The sequence below is a fragment of the Mchenga conophoros genome, linkage group LG23, assembly GCF_057382185.1.
Source record: "Mchenga conophoros isolate Kocher_MC1m ecotype Shallow Benthic linkage group LG23, M_conophoros_male_GT1.1, whole genome shotgun sequence".
Classification (NCBI taxonomy): domain Eukaryota; kingdom Metazoa; phylum Chordata; class Actinopteri; order Cichliformes; family Cichlidae; genus Mchenga; species Mchenga conophoros.
This window is the reverse complement of record NC_140547.1, coordinates 6,641,124-6,663,154: the sequence shown is the minus strand read 5'-3', so window position 1 is coordinate 6,663,154 and position 22,031 is coordinate 6,641,124. Positions and strand designations below refer to the sequence as shown.

Sequence of the window (22,031 nt, the reverse complement as noted above, 5' to 3'; positions counted from 1 at the left end):
TATATATTTTTTTTACTTTACAGTTAGTACTTTTGGTAATAACTGCAATAAAATAAAAATCGTGATTGAATGATTCGCTAAATCTTGGATGCACGTATTAGTAAAACAGACAAGTAGGCAGTGCTGATGTGCAGCCTGGGTGCGCACAGAAGCCTCTGTGGTTATCTGGCTTCAGTGATAATTTCTAAAGTAAAGGTAGACCAGTTTCAGGAGTTAGTTACCTCACATCAGGGGCGGCAGCCAGCCAACACGGAGTCTCCGCTCTCACGTTACCACCGCAGTGTGGACGCGCTCTCTCTCTAAATGAAGATGTTTAGGATCCGATACGAAGACGGCTAGAGCTACGAACAGCTTAGACGGTAACTAAAAGTTAAATTTGATGTTGAGATGTGATATTTGGGTGACTTTCAGGATCGTTTCTCCTGTTTTTAAACTACTATTGACTATATACTGTCCTCTGCTGCACTTGAACCATGCGTGTGATTACACTGACACTGGTACATGCCTCACAATGTATACATTTTATAAGTTACGACCTTATTGGCTGTATGAAGTGAACATTTCTAATCAATAATGTTATTTTGATTCCTCCCACCTCTACAGTCGCTGCATCGAAAGCATAAGAGATCGCAGGCATTTTTTTTTTTACTTCTCCTTTTTAAGGCGAAGCAGCTCCCGTGGCAATGGAAGAGACACTTAGGCTGCTGTAAAGTGGCTGATGACTCGTGGCAACAATGTTGCAGTTACGGTCGGTCTTCGTCGCCGTTGCCGTGCTGGCCGTGCAGCTTTGCATTGGTAAGCTTAGATAAATGTGTGGATTCAGTTTTCTAACATATCTCTTATTTTCTCTTTATATATGTTGGTGATAAAAGTTCGATATCAGCAACACGATCAGTGGGTTTGTTTGGTGTGTTTTTTAAAGAAGTCTTAAAGGTAGTGATCTAGAATCTTTCCCATTGTCCGTCGTTTGTGAACCTTGTGGTTATGTGATAGTTTATATATGATAACTAATGTGATAACTGATATCCCGAAGAATATGCCTAGAAGAAGAACGTGTGGACAGTGTTTTTGTGTGCAAATGTGAAGATTGACATTTGAAATTATAGTTAAATCAGATTTTCACATAATCCAGATTAGCAGTTAATGTTTGGCTGTTTCTGCAGGTTCCTATGAGCCAAATTTGGCCTTGACTAAAGACATTGACTCAGACTGGCTCATCTTACATGAGCCAAGTGTCAGGCATAGCCCTGATTAACCCCAAATGTATCTGCCATCTGGGATATAACTTTTTTCACACACACACACACACACACACACACACACACACACACACACACACACACACACACATATATGTATATATATATATATATATATATATATATATATATATATATATATATATATATATATATATATATATATATATATATATGATCATGTTATTACAGTCTGTAAGCTGTTCTTTCTGTTTTAGGTGACAAATCCTGCGTCATCAGGTCGAGTACTGACTCTGTAGTGCAGCTAGGCTCCAGTTTTGAGGTGTTCTGCATCTTTAACCTGATGTGTACGGGTTCCATGTACAGTGGCCAAGGTCCCACAAAGCAGAAACACAAAGCACTGAATTCTACAACCATACATTTTAAGGTGGTGAACATAACAGAGAACAGAACATACAGCTGTCACTGTGAGAACCGTAAAGATCTGGACCCCTGTGGACTTGACATCTCAGCTGGATGTGAGTATTCAGTGAGCATGAAAGTCCCCTCTACTGAGACTTTTAGCCCAGGTTCATGGATTTTAGGCTCTCTATTTCTAATTAGAAAAAGCCAACAGATTGATGTTGAATAGACTGAAAAGTCCTGAGCGATGCTCTGCAGGGCAGGACTTGTCTTTCAGCTTGAGAACTTTTTATTTTAGGGTATGTTTAGCACTTCTAAGTTACAAAAGCTGTCAAAGGGTCATTTGGTTCTGCTTTTTTGTCTTTACATAATGTACACTCTGGTTGCATGTTAAGGAGTGAGCACAGCTAAGTGTCAAAGTTAGCTATGATAAGTTTCTTATTTAGTCTATATAGGATTTGCTAACTCAAGTGTGAAAATAAACTATTTTTGGTTGTTGTTGCTGTTTCTGACACATGCAGCTTGACATAAAAAGACAAATTACTACTTTTAGTATTGTTTATGCTTTAGCTCTCCGCTCAGTACTCAGTTGAGTATTTTCTCTGTCTTCTTTGATCTCCAGACCTACCAGATCACCCTAAAAACATTTCATGCATCTACAAAATCGTAAAGAATGAAAGTGGAGTTGTGGTCTGCATTTGGAACAGAGGACGGGACACTAATCTTCGAAACAGTTCAGCGCTTTGGTGAGTCACCACCATACTGCTATAAAAACAAATATTCTGCTTGTCAGTTTTGCCTTCAAAACACATCGATAACAGTTTTTTCTGTCAACTGAAACTTTCAGGGTGAAGGGGGTCTCTGGAAGTCACTCGGATGGATCAACGTCATACAAAGTCTCCGATAAGGGAACCGAGTTGCTGTCGGTGAATTTCACTGTCTCCAGATCAGTCGAGCTCATCTCAGTGTGGGTTCAAACTGAAAACCCACTGGGTTCTGCAAACTCGTCCATCATTAACTACACACTCAGTAAAATTGGTAAGACTCATATAAGTTACCATCAACTGGAGACCAATGACTCCAGAGATGAAACTTGTGGGAAAAAAAAAGAAAAAAAAGCAAGAAAAGATTTTCAGGTTGACTGAAGGGTATGACAACGTAATGATGCTGTGGGTAGAATTTCACGCCAACTCTGCAGTGGAAACTGTTCTATACTTCAATCTTGAAGTTTATGGTTACTGATGATCACCCATGCTCTTTTCCAAATCCTGCCAATAATAATCCAGAGGAATCCCAGAAAGATGATTCTGCTCACACCGATGTTACGTTTTTAGCTCGGGAAACGTTTCGTCACTCATTCAACGGATGAGGGATGAAACACCTTTCCCACTGAAAACGCAACATCCAGATGGATTTCCTTACACGCTGGATGGAGCATGCATCAAGACAATACATATATGGCAAATATTAGGAACCTGTTTTGTTTTAGTGCTGTACAAAATGTTTGTTTTTGTCATTTATGTGACCACTTTGCGTTGATCCGAACAGTGATGCCGTCGACTCCCGTTCTGGGCAAGCCAGAGTGCTACTCCCGGAAGTGCATCATGAAAGTGGAGCAGCCTGTGAGGACTCAGCACTTGGAGATCCAGTACAGGGCAGAAAAGCAGACATGGACAACTTATCAGGACTCAGTAAGACATTTTAACTCTTCAGAGTTTGAGAATTTAGGGACTTTCAGTGAGAAAAGTAGAAGTCAGAGATATCACATGAACCTTTGAAGATATACAGTTAGACCAAATAGGTCTGTTACTGATTCAGATCGAGAGGCATATATGAGTAGCAGGACTGATATGAGTATAAGTGAATTGACAATGATGCTCAAGTCGTAAAAACAAGCTGGAATTTGTCCTTTTATCTTCTCTCAGGTGTTCTTACAATGGGTTAATTCGCGGATCACTTCCACATGCAAAACTCGTATCTATATGGCAATCTGAGGTTATATAACTGAAAAATATGTATTTATTATTAACTTACAGGTTGTGCAGATGAATTCCTCCCACTGGTCCATCTCTTCTCTGGAGCCCTACAGGTTGTACCATTTCAGAGCCAGATCTAAATTCAGCACCGGCCTGTGGAGTGAGTGGAGCACAAACATTTACACATGGACTCAAGAGGAATGTAAGTACTCATGTGTTAACCTGCAGCTCCGGAAGGCTGTTTTAAGGTCTGCCTTTGCGTATTATGAAGCACTTCCTGACACTACACATTCTGTCTAGAGACGGATAATAAGGTACAGATACAGTATATCTGTGGCGCTTTATCTGTGCAGACCATCAGATAATACAATTGTGCTTCCTCTCGGTTTCTGAGGCACTTATCTGCTCACCACTGGCTGAGCCACTGAAATGGGTCTTACTGTGCTGAGAACAAAAGCAGCTACTTCCAATACGATGTATGCATGTTTTCTTAAATTGCTAATTTAATAAATATCTTCAGGAAATATTTATTGAGTGTAATTATAAACAAGTTCAATAGTGAGGCACAGGGAAGAAAGGTGAGGCTGTGAAGAAGACCATGATGCTTTATGGGAAGTATCGCTGCATTTTTTAATACTGATGGTGTGAAGATATGCAGGCCTCTGTACATATATGTAAAACTATGAATGTACAGCAGTGACAGATCATCATTTTCCATGAACGTCAGTTTGACAGAAAGGTGAAGCAACGTTTGTGAAGAGTGTCTTGCGCGCCTTCTTCGAGCGTGTGTGGATCAAACACATTAATTGCAGTTTGTCTTTCTTCCTCATTTTTCTGGACAGCAACGTGCTCTCTGGACCTCTGAAGAAGGCTATTTTGACTCCACACATTAAATGACCACAGATGATTATTATCATGACATCAAAGGCACAATGAAAATCAGCTTAGAGAGAAACATGACCCAATATGTTGCCTTTTCTTGTGAAAGTGGATCATTTCATAGGTGTTTTCATTTTTGCACTAGGCAGTGCTGTGATATCCTTTTTTGTGGTTGGTATCTGTATTTGAAAATATAAACACTCTGAATAGAAACAACTGAAACTGGCATTTAAAAAGTTGCAAGCGGCCAACCCTGAAATCTCATTTTACAACAGCACTTGAACTCATCAACAGGGAACCATTGTGACCATGTGACTGCTGTGTGTTCTCATTAATACTTAAATTTTCCTTCTTTTGAGAAATTACTGGAAGTGAAAGAAAGTAATAACTGGCAGTGCACTTTGGAATAGGGTTGACGCTAGCATACATGCGTCTTCTAGGAGGCAATGTACAAAGCACTCCCTCTAACCTCATTTACATTTATTTTACCACATCTTCCTACATTTGTACACAAATGACAGGGTGAAGTGACCTTTTCTTCCTCACTGGGTTACAACATCTCATGTACGGTCACACACTGCTGCCAGAGTTACTGTAGAGGAAACCACCCTTCCCTGTGTAAGACTTTAGCAAGTTTGGTTTAGACAGAACTTTCCAAAAGCATCACAGAGTTTGTGAATAAAGCCTCATAGAATTAATTTTAATAATGAATAACCACAGTTTGCACCAACAGACCTTTTAACCACACTGTTTGTGCATTATTTTCTTTTTTTAATTAGATAAGGACTTTGATTCAAATAACACGGGGTTTCTTGGAATTGCTACTCATTACTGTCAGAGTTAAGATGGAAAGTTTAACAGAGCTGCACAATGGATGTCTGTCACTTTTTAAAATATTTCAAAGCATTTCATCACTGATAAGGAACCATCACACCGTTGATGCAGATGCGCTCATTTACTGAAATGAAAACCCACCCAGTTCACTAGCTTCTCTTGCATGAATTGAGTTAATATGTCCTGGTGACTTACTGCAGTTTGTTTTGTTTTTTTTAGCCCCTGCCAAAGAGCTGGATGTGTGGCTTGCATCTGATTTTAAACACATGAAAGTTTACTGGAAGGTAAGTCTTATTAGAAAACTTATACAGTTTTCACTGTTTATTATCCTTAACATGTTTGCTGCAGAGCTGAATTACATGAAATTGCACTGCACTTGACACATAGCACATAGCGCTGCTGTGTGTGCTTGAGTCTGAGGGTTTGAGGTCTACATGTATTCCCCTCTCCCCGTTCTGTGTGTCTGTGTGGGCATGTGACATTGTAACCATAGTAACACTTTCTGATCTTTGTGCTTTACTACTACTACTTTATTCTGCAGACTAAATGTCAACAACTGACCACCTCTGAGGTGTGACATTCACACTCACACAATCACCACTCTGGACCACACACACACACACACACACACACACACACACACACACACACACACACACACACACACACACACACACACCTCGAAACTTTCAATGTCACATAAAGACACTGAGAGACAAGTGAAACCTGTCAGCAGATACCACAGTTTCAGTTTACAAGAAAGAGAGGAGCTGAACAGAAATGATGTGTCTTACATACTCATCTTGCTGTGATGTTGATTTTGAGCGGCATCTAAATCCCAGGCTTGTGTAATCATTTCCTTTGTCTGGTCTGCATCCTCCAGTCATCAAAAAAACTGATGTGATGCTTTTTTATTTCTTTGATTTCAGGAGATGAACGTTTCCGTCTCTAGAGGGAAGATCCTAGGATATGAACTCAGCATTTCTAGCTTTAGTGTCATCACCAACGTCAGTGCCAATGAAAGGAGTTGTCTAGTTGAACTTTGTGCCAGCTGTGATGTGACAGTGAGGGCTCGCAACTCCAAAGGGCTGTCCCCTCCTGCCAGAGTAACAACCCGTCGTACTGAAGGTAAAAAAACAAAGACATTTGACATATGATTCAGTATCTCTTTTTCCATCGTCTGTTCTGCAACCAGAGCTTCTGTGCTGAAACACTGATATGTCTTTGTTTGTAGTTATCTGGTTCACCAAAAACATATTTGGAATATGCTCTTCAAGGACTGGTCTAAAATTAGACCAAATTCGACTACAGCAAAATCCCCCCTGCAGTTTGAGTGAATGGCACTGATGGTCTCGTTACAGTGCATTCAGGCCACAGTGTCCTCACCTCGCCACTGAAAAAGCTGCTCACGAACAGCTGGAGGAATGCAATAAAGAGTCTGTCATGTTGACCTAGCATTCAAACTCTCCAGATCCCAATCTTACTGAGCACCCATGCAACAAGTCCAGCCCAAGCAGTAACCCTAGAGTGTCCAGGTGCCTGTGGCTGTAAAGCATTTTTATTCCTCATCCCTTGTCTCACACAATAAAACAAAGTCCCAAATTTTCATTGCCTTTAGTTTTCAAAACTCAGCATGGACACAGAGACTTCTCTAAAGTCTGGCTTTAACTTAGCGGCTCTTTAAGATAGTAAAGAAAAGGTGTGATTTGGTGGGTGGGACCACAAGGAAATTAAATCCAGCTACACCAAAGACAACTTGTGACTTGGGGGAAGGGCGTAGAAGGTGACTCTCACTCCATTAGTTCCTTTTTCCCAGGAATTAATTTTCAGTTTCGCATAGGGAAGATATGACACAGTGTATGTTAATGTCACCCTATAGATTAGATATATGACAATTTTAGTGTTCCTGCATGCATGTTTTCTGGGTCAGATCTGTGTTGATGGCATGCTCGATCTGCTCGTATCAGGCCAGGTGGTTGTAATGTTGTGCATTATCAGCGTACACCAACATGTTGAGGCCCTCCACAAAACAGGGGCAGTTATTTATGTAATAATTCAGGTTGCAGTTTACCTTACACGTCTATTTGTTGCAAAAAATAAAACAATTCCTAACTGCCCTCGTGAAAAACTTTTCCCAGATGGTAATTCTGCCTTGTTTCTTTGTCAGGAGAATTATAAAAATCCACAGTCTGGTTCCCTTTCTTTTAATTTTAAGTCTTCTCATTAAAATGTTACAAATGTATTAGTAACACTGGTCTATGCATTTGTGAATTACGTGACTACATGATTGCCTTGTTTTCGCTTCAGCCAAATCCCCTAACAACTTACAAGTAACAGCCAACAACTCCAATATCACCATCTCCTGGACAAAACCTGAAACTGCACCACCACCGACCACATATGTAGTGGAGTGGTACCCAGATGGCAACAAGTTGGAGGAGCTCAGATGGGTCAGGCTGGGCGAGAACAAAAACCACGCTGTCATTTCAGGTAGGAAGTGAAAAATGAAGCAGGAGAAAAGCAAAGCCTCTAATGAGTGATCTGTCACTTTTTTAAAACACACATTTTGCACATTTCTTTTTTCTCTTAAAGTGCTTCTGTCCTCCTTTCTGCAGATGTCCAGCCATATGAGTGCTATGACGGAGCGGTGTATGTGCTCTATAATGAGAGTTCCATTAGTTGGAAATTTAAAGGTGTTGCCACTTTGGAGTCAGGTAAGACATACAAAACAGTCAATATTCCTTATTAAATATTAAATATTTTGTTAATGGTCATCATATTAAGCAGTGTTTTGGGTTGTGCTTGTGGTTTGCAGCTCCAGAAGCTGCCCCACGTGTCCAAGAGAAGGTTGAGGGAAGAAACAACGTGAACATTACCTGGAGTGAGCTTGACAGGAGTCAGCGCAGGGGTTGCATTACCAAGTATACTATCTATTTGGAGACCATGGGGAACACTAAAATCTGTAAGGAAGAGTTAAACTGCAGTTGTTTTATTTTACTGACATTTTCAGAAAAGGCCAAGGTGAAGAAAATGAGAATGCTAAATCGAAGGGACCACATTAATATTTTATTCAAAAGCTTGTTATTTCAATATGGTTCCAGGCATTAAAGCATTTTTCTTGTGAAGCGATGTAACCAAATGAAACATAAGAGAACAGATGATTAAAAAAGCATACAGATCATACAGAGGATTCATCAGCCATTAGTTTGTGAAGTTCAGCATTTCTTCTGTTGCCAGCATGCCGTTTGGAAACCGGACACAATGAGTGAAGGGTGGGCCTCACAAAGAAACCACAGATTGCATGTGCATCTATAGAGTTGTGACTTGTGAATCACAAGACAGCCACACCTTAAAGTGTAACATTTACCCAGTTTGTGCTACTTAAACGGGTCAGTGTAAGCATAGACAACCAGACCAACCTCACCCCGGCCGCCTCCTCCAGCTCTTCTGAAGAGGGATGCCAAGCTGTTCTCAAGCCAACTAAAATATATAATCTCTCCTGGGTCTACATCAGGGCCTCCTACAAGCTGGGAAGCCCCAAAACCTCACACCTGTGAGGCACCTTAGCCAGACTTCCAAACCACCCCAGCTGGATCGTTTCAGTGTGGAGGAAAAGCAACTTTATGCTGAGTCCCTCTCAAATGACCGAGCTCTTCTATATACAGTCAGTGACTGAAACATATTTAACAGAAACTATGCACACTGACAAAATGTTCTGCCTCTGCTGTATGTGTTTATATATTTTCAGACTCTACGCCAGCATCAGAGAGGACGTATATAATTAAAGACCTGCCTCCAGCAGAGTACAGACTGTGGATGAGTGCTTCAACAGCTGCAGGAGATGGTCCTGCAGGTCAAAAGATCAAGTTCTTCATTGCACGTAAGCAGCCTCTTTTTTACACTTAGTTTCTTTCAGGGAGGAGTTCAATCCCACTCTTGGGTTTGTAGAGTAAATCTGAAACTGCACTAGTGACACGGTAAAATAGGAGGTCTGCATGCCATGCAAGCTATTTCCAATGCAATCATTTTGCTAAGCTAAGCTAAGCTACCTGGTTGTTGAGTGTTGCCTTGAATTTAACAGGTCTGTAAGAAGTTCATGTCAATTATCACATCTGTAGTACTGTGTTAATATTAAATAAATAAAAAATAAAATATTAAATAACTTATTATCACTAAATTTATTATATACAAGTAATTGTAAAGTTTCACATTAAAGCTTTGTTTTAAGTGAAACTGTTTAAAAACACACTATTATACTAGTATATACTATACTATACTATACTCAGACTGTTTGCTTTTTGGTTTTCAATCCAAGTGATCTTCGTTAAAATAGTCCCTGATACTGATGTATAATTTTTTTTTAAATGTACATATACAGTAATGAGGAAAATAAATTAGTCACAGCCTTCTATGCAGTCCTGTGAGAAAATAAGTCCAAACAATGACTTAGTGTCTCATAACTATTATAAGCAGCAGTAAACCTATTTTCTGTATGACTCTTCTTTTTAAAGTTGCTTCAGTTCATTGAAACTTGGCATTTATTTATACTTAGCTTTCTTGAAGTACTTCCACCGCATCAGTTGGGTGGAGAACTGGACTGTGGGCCTTTGAAATACCTAATGCTTTTACTTTTCAGCCATTCTGTTGTAGATTTGCTGTCCTGTTGCAAGAACCTGCAAAGAGTTAAGCGTCCTAGACGCGCTGTAACAGAGGAAATAAAGGTGTATTCCGTGATCTTACATCTTTTTATTTTGTTGCCACTGTTGCAGATGACACCCAAGCGTTCCTCCTACCGGTGTGTATTATCAGCTCCGTGGCTGTGGTGATTCTTGTGTGTTTGTACCAGAACTCAACCGTAAAGCAAAGGTACATGTGCAACATAAACTCTATAACGCAGTTACACCTTATTATTTTGTTGCTATAAAAAGTTTTCTCCTTCTCCCTCAGGTCTTGGGAGCTTTTTCAGTGTTTCATGCTAGATGTTGTGCCAGATCCTGCAAACAGCAAGTGGGCCAAAGAGTATACCCAAGACAAGGTAAACGTATAAAAGTTAAGAAGAATTCAGGTTGGACTGCATCTCTTATTGTTCGTCATTTGAGCTCGTGTCTCTGTTCCAAACAGGGCAACATGAACCTGCCGCTCCCACCATGCAGCTCCAGTGAACCCAGGGAGGAAGAAAAGCTCATCCTGGTGAATGTGGAGGAGCTACCCAAGCAGAACAGTGAATCTAGAAAACCAATCTTGCGTATGTCTCCTTCAACCAGGCTGAGCTCTGAGACTGAGCCGGAGTCGGTCATTCCAACCACGTACATTAAGAGTTTGTCCCACGACTCAGACAGCTCCGATCACACGCACACGTCTCTGGACACAACTGTTGATTATATTTCATCACACGAGCCTGGAAATTTGGACGAGGAAGATGATGAGGAGAAATGTGGAGAGTTTCTGGACATGCCTTTCATCTCCAATCACAACATCTTCATAGAGCCGCTGGTGTTTGGAGGGAAGCTGACTCTGGATGCAGTGAAAATTGACTGCAGTGACTTCTTTCAAAACGCTTAGTAAAACTGAAAGCAAATGAAACCTGCTTTTAGAGGACGAATGCTGATAAGCCAACAGCCCAGAAACAAAGAACTGCATGAACTACCTCCATGCTCACTGAAATCAGAGAACTTTTGCTTAAGTCTGAGCTTCAGTTATGCAGTAACAATTTTAAACCTAAAGGGTATTCTTTTCATGTCATGCATTACAATTGTTTTCTCTTCAAAACGGCAATGGACACACTAATCGCTTGACTACAATTAACAGGACAGGCTTGCAAGAGATGTTGTCATTTCTGATCTGGCTGAAGAAATTTCCAAAGGCCCAATCAGACGTTTCATAGAAGGAGAAGCAGAGAGATAACTTGGTTCCTGATGCAAAAATAGATTTCAGACATAATCTGCTTTTCTGTTTGTGCTTTTCCTGCTATGACATGTAGACATGTCCTCTCCTTTGTAAAAGATCATCCCAAATGCATACTCTGTTATAGCCTTGACTATCCCGTGCATATGCATTTATCCTACCTCAGTCTTAGCTCATCTACAAAAGGAGGAGGTTAAACTGGACCATTTGGAACTAACTGCAACTTTTTAACTTGAGACAAATTCAACAGCCCAGCAGTGTTGAGAGACAATAGCTAATATTAGCCTGACAACACAAAGCCAGTAAAAACATGCTGATGTTTATAGAATATGATTACTACACTCAACAAACACTTCATTAGAATATCTGTATATCTACTTGTTTGTGCAGTTATGGAAACAGCCAGTCAACTTGGTACAGCATACACTCCTGCAGATAAACATTCAGGAGTTTCAGAATGAGGGAAAGTATGATCTTTGAGACCAAACACGATTCTCTGTTTCAGGTTTTCAGTTTACTCTAATACCAAAAAATCGTGGGAAAAGCTTTATCTTATCTCTGCACTGAGCAGAAAACCATCTTAGACATGTCGGATTTCTGCATCAGGAATCAATTCTGTTAGCTGAAAACAGAAATCTGAAACTGCAGCCAGCACAGGCTCACCAACACTGGTAAACACCGTGTGCCCTGACGATTATTCACATCTGCTGAGGCAACAGTTGTAGGATTCATGTTCCCAGCTTGCTTTGAGTCAAACACCTGACAACAGTTGCGCAGTGACTTTGGACCCTGCAATCATCTCAGGACTTTATGGTGTGCATCTCTTTCTGGTCACAATTTTCTACTTTTAATGCTAAATTCAGCATGTCACAAAGCAGAAGTTACCTTTAATTGTTTAATTAACGTGATAAATTTAGTGGCCTCCCCAGTCCCCAGATCAACATCCAGTAGAACACTACTAGCTCATTAAGAAAAGGCAAGTAATAGCAAGAATATGTATCTGATTAATATAAAAATTATGTGATGCATTTCTATCAAACATGGCAGAAACAAAAAAGGGATACTTGTAACATCCACATTTATCAGTTCTATCTTAATTTAAATGACAATTACCACTGAACACAAAGTAAAGCTGAATCAGATACATTTTGCAAAGATGTAAAAGTGACAGATGCCATCAGAAATAAAGTCTTTAAAGCCGCAAACATGAACTTCATGAGAGGGTGAAAGAAAATCAAAACGAATATATTTGGATGTGGATATATTTCATATATTCATTTATATTTTCTGTTGTTCCAGGGCTGGCATAGCAAAGAAAAAAAAAAGAGTAAAATTTGATGAATGTACAGTGCTATTCTTTTATGTTTTTCAAAACAATCTTGTGTTTTGAGTGACCTCTTTGATGATTTTGCACCCTTTGACTATGACTGTCTTTATATGGGAATCGGCGTAGCTCATAAATATATACTTAATTTACTTCGATGTCAATACCAATAAATGAGTTCATCATTCAGACTTTGTATGGGTTTTTTTTCCTGGATGTCATATGGTCCACTGACTCCAAAGATTATAATTGTGGTGCCAGAGTCATACAAAGCAAACCTAGTTTAGTAACAAGAACACCCAGAGAGCACTTCTCTGATGTTTAATCATATATTTATCACAGTATGATGACATCATCTGTTCTCTCATCATTTGTGCTGACGTCAGCATTGTTAATATCAAAATCTAGTTTAGTATATTAATCTTTTTATGTCATTAGGAAGTCATACAATGTTAGATTGAAAAAAATGTTTCAAAGAATTCAAATAAAGACTAATTTAGTATATTCCTGGAAACTAAAAGCTTTTTCCTAATTCATGTGACCCTAAACGTTGATCTAGGACCTTGAAGCATTACATACAGAAATGGTGTATTTTACTATCTTTACCCATATGATGGGAGCAATATTTGGCTTCTAAAAGCTATAAAGGTTGAATAATGAAGGTCAAGGTCAAATGAAGCGTACAAGGTTGAAATCTCTGCTCAGATTCAGTCAAATCAATCTGTCAAAATAAAAAGAAGCCACGAGTTTCTCATGGTAAATAAAGTAATCAGTAATCATTGAGTCAGTAATCTAGTCTCATGATGCACTGAGGGGTTTTTTCTTCCGTCAGGTGATGTTCTTTATACACTTCTCTGCATTTAATCACTGCTTATTATTCATCTCTGACTCTTTTCCATAGTGTGTCTTGGTCCTGTTTTCGTCCAGACCCCAAGCCGTCACAGCAGTTGGCTGCCCTTTCCTGAGCCTAGTTCTGTTTGGTTCCTTTTAAAACAGTTTTTCTTTCTCACTGTCACCAACGTGCTTGCTTATAAGGTGAGTTATATGAGTGTTGGGGTTTTCCGTGTTCTTTGCTGCTATATGAAGGAAACTGAATTGAATCTCATCTTAAACCAAGCACTTTGCAACCTGTTCTAATGGAGCCTACCTCTTATTTTGTATACATTTTTCCTGTTGTTTATTCTTGCTGTCTTACTATTTATATTTTAAACCTGCACAGCTGGTGTTGAGCACTCACAATTTTGTTGTACATGGACAATGACAGTAAAGGGCCTTTCTATTCTATTGTAGAGTATGCCTTCCACTTACTAAATGCAAAAGAACCCACATAAGCAGTAACTGAAGCTGCTGGCAGAATCTCTAAAGGGAGGAGTGTTTTTATTTTTATATATATATATATATATATATATATATATTTGTTTTTTTTATTTATTTATTTATTTAGATTTAAAGCAGTCTAATTTTGAGCCTGTGAAAAAAGGGCCTATTATTTATTAAAACAGTTAATGAAATACTTTTGTTAAATTCCTCAAATTAAAGCTGAAAGTCTGCTCATCATTAACAAATATCATTAACAAATATCTGAGTATTGCACTTGCAGCAAAAACACAAAAGCTGTCTTTCCCCAACAAACTGCATTCTTTAAAAGCAGTAGCAACAATTTCCCTTCAGGGACAAGTAAAGTATCTCTCTACAAACTCATTTCAAACATGGTCAGGGTTTTAAAAATGTTTCTGTATGTAATAGTAACTCCAGAGCCAAAAATACAGGATGCAATCTGATCTACATGTTTGGTTTCAGACTATAAGGACTTCTGGCTTCATCTCAGCAAATTAGCATCAAATGATTATCCCAGACACCACGCTGGGTCTGTGCACAGGCAGCCAATTTGTTCACATCTTTTGTTTGCAAAAGCCAACCTTCAGGACAAAACTGGCCTAAAGGAGTGAAGAAATCAGGTTGTTTCAGAAAACTGAGGGGCTACACTAAGGTCCAGCGCAAGTCAAATGACTAGAGTAATAATGCAACACTAGCCTAGTAGGACAAGGTGAAAAAACAGCTAGATATCATAACAGGTCCCCCTAATTGAACACAGTGGTAGCATACATTTAAAAAGTGATGCGGTCAAAAGGGAATTTAAAAGAAATGTACAGCAAAAGCGTAAAATAATAGTGCCTTTGTGCAGGCAGGACAAAAAAAAAGAAAAGACAATGCAAAAAAATTTATCGACCACCTTTATTTACCGACAGAGGTCTCCAATAGCAGGGCTAGAATTCACACATTTGTAGAGAACTTCTGTTGTTCCACACAATGGACAACTGTATTTCTTTCAGAGCAATTATGCAGTGGTGCCACTGTGGAAGCTACAGGGCAAGTCAACAGTGAAGGAAAATATCAGCACAGAACAGACTGCAGAAACAAACTGAAGCTGGGCTGAGTTTACATCTGTAAAAGGATACCAGAGTGGAGTGTGTAAACAGTTGGAGAGGGTCAAATCTCAACTGTGTAAAAACACTTCCTCCCCTTATCGCTCTAAAGTAAAAAGAAAGGCATTAATTGACTCGCACATGGCCAGTGATCAAAGATGAAATGGGCAAGGAGGAAGATGCATTAGACCAAGGATTGCACTTCAAATAACAAGTAACGAGAAAATGTGAAATATCTTTGAGCTAATAAATTCACCTGACCAAAGTTTCATGATCAGCGCAAATTTAAGAGTCATCACCAGCGTGCTCCTCCAAAATGACCTAATGTTACTCCTTCAAAACATCTTCAGTACAAAAAGAACCTTAAATTCAGATTTAGGCGCCATTTCATCAATGCATTCAAAGATAGGTAGCACCTTTTGACCAAAGATCAAGGTGCATCCTATTTGCACCATGTGAAATACAGTCTCTGAAAGAATCTATGAAAATAGTTACGATTTACAGGCTGAAGATCATACAAGAATAGACCTCCTGTACAAAATATAAAACAATATCCCAGTGGTAAAGAAAAAAAAATCCATAAATCTCAATGACTGAAGCTGTAACGTCATCTGAAATACCTGGTGTGTCAGAGCTTATGAGCTTGGGTTGGAGCTCCACAGTGCCTAGTTTAAAGCGAGAAAGCAATGGCACACACCACACTAAAGATACTCTTTCAAAATGCATATTTTCAAGCAGCAATTACAAAAATTTATCAATGGACAATGCATAACCTCTGAAAAAAATACTGTATGAAAACATCCCTGCTACTTAGTTTCCAAGTACAAAACCTCTACCAATAAGTTGCTCCAGAGTAGCAAGAAGTCCTTTTATTTTTTTGTTTTTTTTGTTAATTTCTGTTTTTTTTTTTCCATCTTCGTTTTGTTTTTATTGGGTAAAACTCAGTCCTCACATTGAGTGTCATAGTAAATGACAGTCTTCTCCATTGGTTCACTCTGCTGAAGGATCCAGGAACATGCAAGCCTCGTAGTGGAGGTGCTCAGGAGGCTCCTGTAGGCCTGAGGATTAGCAACCATGGCTTAAGCCAGGGCTGGGAAGGCCTCTGGGTCGTCCACGTTTGGCACAGACGTAGATGACTGTTAGAAAAGGTGGACAACAAGTACAAGTTAGAAAAGATGACTGATTAATGGAAATGGTCCACTGCAATAATACAGAAATAAATTGACTGCCATAAGTCGTAAAATGATTTAACAGCAGAGGGCAATCTGTTCTTTAAATGAAGGGCTGTACCACTTCTATAAAAAAGGACGTTCTATATGACAAAAAGAGCAAATATCAGAATCACTGGTAATTTAAACATTTCGTGTTGTGCATCCCAACTTCCTGCGCATAAACCTGGTTGTTGCTGATATAACAGCAACTAAGCTGTGCTTAATGCCCCATACCTTGTCAGACCTTCCACCACGCATTGGCCTGGTGGCTTCGCCGCGGCCACGACCACCTCCACCTCCACCTCCACGGCCACCACGTGGTCCACCACGTCCACGGCCCGGACGGCCCAGGTCTCCAAAGTTGATCTCCAGCTGTGACGTAATGTCATTGGCTGGCTTCCTGCAATGGTGCTCATCATCTCCCTAAATTACAAAAACAAGGGTTAAAAATTAAGTTTTATTGTTTTGGTATATCTGCAACATAAATGTTCTGCTAGCATGCATGTCTGGATTTCATATACTCAGAGTACATGCAACTGTAGAAATTTTACCTTCGGCTCATCAACCTCAGGTTCAATCAGATCACCCTTCTTATCCTGCAGTGGACAGGTACAAAGACACAAGCCAACATTAACACACTGATCAAAATAATGTGCTTCCACCAACAAATTCAAATCTCTTAATAAGATAATACAGTTAATATAAAAACATCCTGTCGATTCCCGTTAAAAATTTATGACTCACACCTATAATGTGAAACCCAGTTTTAGTGACATGTTCTGCACATTGACTGAAAATCCTATGATGGAGTACTGCCTTAGAAAGTGAATACTGGCTAATACAATTTTGCACAACACTCCGATTCACTTTTTTTTTTAAAGGCATATTGCAAAAATAAAACTTGCATCATTGTCTGATAAGTACAACTACTTCCTGTTCTATGTTGAAGTTCTGACTTTGAAGTGCAGCCATGAAAACCTTTTGCACCGGTGCAACACTATTAAAGTCAGTTTCATCTCACGGAGAAAGAATATTTAACATAACCTCCAACACATGGGAGTTTCCATAATCTTCCCTAATTCCTGGCTAAGCTGTTGTCTCACCTATTTTGGAAGTGTCAATATACTACATTGGAAGAATAATTCTTGAATACTGGATACCTGTTAAAATGTAGCAACAAATAATTTCTCCAACCGAGAGCAGACCTTTTGTTTTTACTCACTTCTGCCTTGGACTTGTGGAGCACAAATCCTTTGTTCCAATCAGCTCCCTCGTTGGGCTTGCGGATGTTGAATTCTACCTTGGCGCGGTCCTTGTCCTGCATGGCCTTCCATTCATCCAGAGTCATCTCCTTGGGGCCTTCTTCCTTCACTTCTTCAACCTCATTCTCCCTTCAACATGAACACACCCAGATAAGCGTTAGAATTAATAACACTGTCTTTCAGTGTAACTGATTTAGTATGGATGTGCATGTGTGGCTACAAAATGCACATCAAAAGTTGTGAATCTTTTCACAGTGAAAGTGAAGTCTCATTGAGGAACACAGCAAGGTGAAAAAAATTACTTGTTCTCAGAGTCGGCAGCTGGATGCTCCTCTCCTTCAGGGTTTTCTTCAGTGACGTTTGATTGGTCAAGCTCACTGCAAGGAGGGGCAGGGAAGCCATGAAAATGAGGATTGCTCTGCATGCATCAATTTTAGTAAGCTTTACCCAGAACAGCACATGTGTCACCTAAGAATGGCATACTAATAGATCATTTAATGTATCTCTTGCAGACGAGAGAGTTATCGCTATCAAAGCGTAAAGGTGTTATTTAACTATCACAGAAGTTTCTTCTGTTCCTAAAGTAAGAACTTACTTCAGTTCATCCTTAACGGTGCCCCAGTTGTGAGATCCACTTCCACCACGCTTCTCTTCTCCTTTCAAACTACTGAAACAACATCTGGATTAGCCAGGATCATAACATGATCACTGCATCACAACACACACAAAGGTCTTAAAACCAGATGCATTAAGGGTATTTCAATGAAGCGATATATAAGAACAGTGAGCGGAAAAAAAAAAAAATATTACTTACGATTTGTCACTGCCGCTGTGCCGATCAAATTCACGTTTTCCTCGGGAATCAAAGCCATCGCTGCGACCCATGCCGCGACCCCTGCCTCCGCGGCCTCCCCTACCGCCACCACGTCCCCTCATTGGCCTGTCGCTGACGGGCCTAAAGAAATTAATGCAGAACAACTGTTACAATCACAGTCTGGCCAAGGTCCTTAGCCAATGGGGAAAACATTTTTATTGTCCAGTTGGGGGCAGTAAAAACAAGTTTTCACCATTACAACATAACACTCTTATCTCCGGTTTTGGTTTCTACAAACTCCTGAGGGAGTCCTGAACAGCTAACTGTGTCTACTGCTTGGTGCTAAGCTTTCTGTTTGCTTGGTTTTTTTGTTGTTTTTCCTTTTCCTGCTGCCTGCTGTAAACAAAAACTGAGAATATGAAAGTGAATCAATCAGCTGAGCAATGACCTAAAGCTCCCTGTAAGACTCCATACAACTGAGTGGGACTGCACATACAACTGATTTTTTTTAAAAGGTTCATAAAAATCCTGATAGTAGCTACTTAAAAGTTGATTTGCAGATGACTTTATTTTTTTCAGTTTCCTACACAGATTTTTGTGACAATAAAATATATGTGCCTGCCGCAGTTTGGGCAAGACTACAGTCTCTTATCATGGTAAAAAACGCCTAAACAGTTGTAGTCCCACCCAATAATGACAACTATTTTGTGAAAGCAGAAGACACCCTGTTGGAAATTAGTCTGCTCAGAAAATAAACTCACTTCTCCACTGAAAATTCACCACCCTCAGGCTTCTCGCCAGAGTCGCCAGCAGGCCTCTCGAAGCGGCGAGGTGGCCGCCTGTCCGCTGGCCGTCTGTCTGTTGCGGGGCGTCCTTCTCCCTGGCCGCCCTGGGGTCTGGACCCCTCACCCTCCGGCTTCCGGCCCATCCTCCTCATTCCAGCACCTAGGATTGACCACAACAGGAGGATCAGATGACCATTAGCAGTGAAAGTGACAGATTGGGACCAAATGTCGAGTGTGATAAAAGACAAAGAAGATGTGTTTGTTGTGTTTAAGTGGAGCAAATAATTCCAATTAACATGCAAAGGAAGTTGACCTACTTTTGTTTTCTAACCTGGAAAGCCATCTGATAACTTAATCACTTGTTACTCCTTCCTTTCACAGGCCAGCCATGTGAATTAACACCTACACAGTGTTTAACCCTGTATGGCCCATCTAACTGCCACTGACCCAGTGTGACACAACACCACCCACCCATTGCTTAACTCACCAGCTACCAAAATAGACATCCACCACTACACAGGAGCAGCTGGTTGCACCATAGTCAGCGCACCTGTCTCATCTTCTCTCTTGCAAACAGATATGAGCCTACTTGGCAGCCTGAAGTGAAGATAATGGCAAACTAACCTCCTGGAACTAGGTCAAATCCTGACGCTGGAAAATTTAAGACAAACAAGTTGTAAAACAAAAATATATTGAATGACTTGTTAACTATACATGATGTTATATATGACAATTAAATATCTGGGGGAAAATGGAAACCGGAGATACAAGCGCTGTGAATGTACGTCGACCGCGTGCATCGCGGCTGCATTATGTGCCAATGGGAAGTGGCGGGTTAAGAGCCTGTGCTTTAACACGCCCCACACTACAACCACGAGGTTCATCCGCGCGAGAGCAGTGCAGGCTCCGAGGTCCAATCCACCTGCCGATCCGCCACGAGCGTACACATGTACTCATATTACGTTACTTCAATCATTGCACGTGCTAAACTTCCTTCTCCTTAAAGCGCCTGCCATTAATATACAGAAAGATATTTTTCTTTTATTTTTAAAATAATTAACTGCTTCCTAAAAACTGCTTTCTGGGTCAGCTCAGCCACAAGTGGGGGTCTCTGGAAGCCCATCGTGGCAAGCATAAACGTATAAACCCGGAGATACACCCCCGGCCAGTCAGGCTTTCAGGTTCTACCCGCTCAACAAGGCCCACTGGAGGGGGGAGGGCAAGCCAAAACACGTCGGGCAGCAAATTTTTTAAGCCCAACGGATCCCACTGCAGAACACGTTTGTTTAAATGTCATTGTTCGGGTAAATGACAGCCAGCAGGGGCACACAACAGCCATGTGGACCGCATGTCACGGGGAGGGTGGCTTGTGAACCATTGCTAGCTAGTAATCAAGCAGCTTAGCCTGTTAGCTCAATGTTAAGCATCTGCTTTAACTGTGCGAGACATGAAACGTGAAAATTATATTTTACCATCTTTCTTGAGCGGGACGGCCTGGGTCTCCTCCTTCTTATCGGTCAAGGGGGTCTTTCTCTCTTTCTGAGACTCCTTTTTAGGCTGCTTGGCAGCCTGGGCTGCAGTCTTGGCGGCACCAGGGGCAGAAGCCTCCTTCTTCTTCTTTACTTCGGCTTGCTTCAGCAGCTCAAACGGATCCGACTCGTCGTCAAATAACTGGTCGAACCGATTGGTTATGGCACAGCCAAAACCTTCTTGCATTTGTCCGGGCATGATGGCGCCCCTTCAGCAGGATTTTCCTCCGATTCTACGAGGCTTGGTGCGAGCACTTCGCTAGGTGAAGCCACAAGATGGCTGGGAAAGGACCGTCTTCTCTTCCGGCGCGATAGACATCCGGGACCTCTGGGTTGGCGCGGGTGGGGTGTGTAGTTTCTTTGGACGATCAAATCACTAGACTGGGTTACTGATAGGCAATTGAAGAAACTCGTTTACCCACAATGCAAGAGGGGCTAGTGTTGCTATCCGGTGTAGTCTGTAAAATAAAGCATGAGTGCCCTCATTTACACTGCGTGCTCTTGTTTTGACTTTTCAGAAATGTCCCCAGTCCTCGAAACTGTCTTGAAAAGCACTGCAGACTGGTTTCCACACTAATGAGGGCCCAAATATTTGGTCAGGCTTATTATATATTGCCTCACATATCTCGAAGGGAAACAGCAGGTGCTCCTCTTAATAGAGGCACTATAGTTTTGTTGGAAAACAAAAGGAAGTGGTCAAAGATTTCACTTAAATTGTTAAAGTTTAAGTTTACGGTAGAGTTAATATACAGAGTATAGGTATGTTAGTACAGCTCAGAACAAGCATTCGCACAATATCGGGGCCTAGCCCCCATTTAAAGCTGGCAAGTAGCCTACTGCAAGTATAAACAGCACTTCACATTTGTATTTAGAGATAGCTTTATCAGCACTGCCTGATGTAGGTGAGGAAACCTGCAAACAGTGCTATACAAAAATGCATTGTGGTGGTTTAAGACTGTAACACAGGGCTACAATTAAAAATTATTTTTCTGCTTCCTGATCACTTATTTTTTTGCGTATCTGTCACACTTGCATGTTTCAGATCATCAAAAAAAAAATTTTACACAAACATAACACAAGTGAATATAAAAATCAGTTTAAAATGATGTTTTATTGTATTAGTCTAAGAAAGCTATGCAAATAAACCTGGTCCTGTGTGAAAAGGTAATTACCCCCTGGACCTAATAGCTGGTTGTGCCACCCTTTGCAGCAAGAACCAAAATCAAGCGCTTGTGATAACTGGCAATAAGTGTTTCAAAACGCTGTGGAGGACATGTGGCCCAACCCTCTTTGCAAAATTGTTTCGATTCAGTCACATCGGAGGGTTTTCAGGCATAAATGGCCTGACCTTATGTGTATGTTCTTTAAGGTCATGGCAAAACAAAATGCAATCAGATTTAAGTCCAGATTTTGACAAAACCTTCATTTTGTTCTTGTTTAGTTGAGCTATTCAAGTAGTATATTT

The 22,031-nt window shown here is 40.4% G+C and overlaps 2 protein-coding genes across 6 annotated transcripts; one reads left to right on the top strand and one right to left on the bottom strand.

The window, feature by feature from the left end:
* The first annotated feature begins 197 nt into the window (after positions 1–197).
* On the top strand, positions 198–12,728 carry il12rb2 (interleukin 12 receptor, beta 2a). Of its 2 annotated transcripts, none has more exons than XM_085266372.1 (16): positions 198–359; positions 664–795; positions 1,478–1,738; positions 2,245–2,368; positions 2,470–2,660; positions 3,171–3,313; positions 3,659–3,800; positions 5,531–5,595; positions 6,241–6,439; positions 7,619–7,801; positions 7,927–8,025; positions 8,127–8,273; positions 9,060–9,191; positions 10,081–10,177; positions 10,259–10,346; positions 10,433–12,728. In XM_085266372.1, the coding sequence occupies exons 2-16, from the start codon at positions 735–737 to the stop codon at positions 10,871–10,873; spliced, it is 2,373 nt and encodes a 790-aa protein (XP_085122498.1). In that variant the 5' UTR covers positions 198–359; positions 664–734; the 3' UTR covers positions 10,874–12,728. The 2 variants fall into 2 exon arrangements, with proteins under 2 accessions (XP_085122498.1, XP_085122497.1); XM_085266371.1 differs by having other exon boundaries at positions 199–359; positions 604–795.
* Positions 12,729–14,756: 2,028 nt separating this feature from the next.
* serbp1a (SERPINE1 mRNA binding protein 1a) lies at positions 14,757–20,873 on the bottom strand. Of its 4 annotated transcripts, none has more exons than XM_085264641.1 (9): positions 20,510–20,873; positions 19,014–19,197; positions 18,253–18,393; positions 18,034–18,105; positions 17,741–17,815; positions 17,399–17,570; positions 16,728–16,772; positions 16,411–16,599; positions 14,757–16,101 (listed from the first exon to the last, which is right to left on the bottom strand). In XM_085264641.1, exons 1-9 carry the CDS (start codon positions 20,763–20,765, stop codon positions 16,045–16,047), a joined length of 1,191 nt encoding a protein of 396 aa, XP_085120767.1. In that variant the 5' UTR covers positions 20,766–20,873; the 3' UTR covers positions 14,757–16,044. The 4 variants fall into 4 exon arrangements, with proteins under 4 accessions (XP_085120767.1, XP_085120769.1, XP_085120768.1 ...); XM_085264643.1 differs by having other exon boundaries at positions 18,034–18,102; XM_085264642.1 differs by having other exon boundaries at positions 17,399–17,567; positions 20,510–20,872.
* Positions 20,874–22,031: the final 1,158 nt, after the last annotated feature.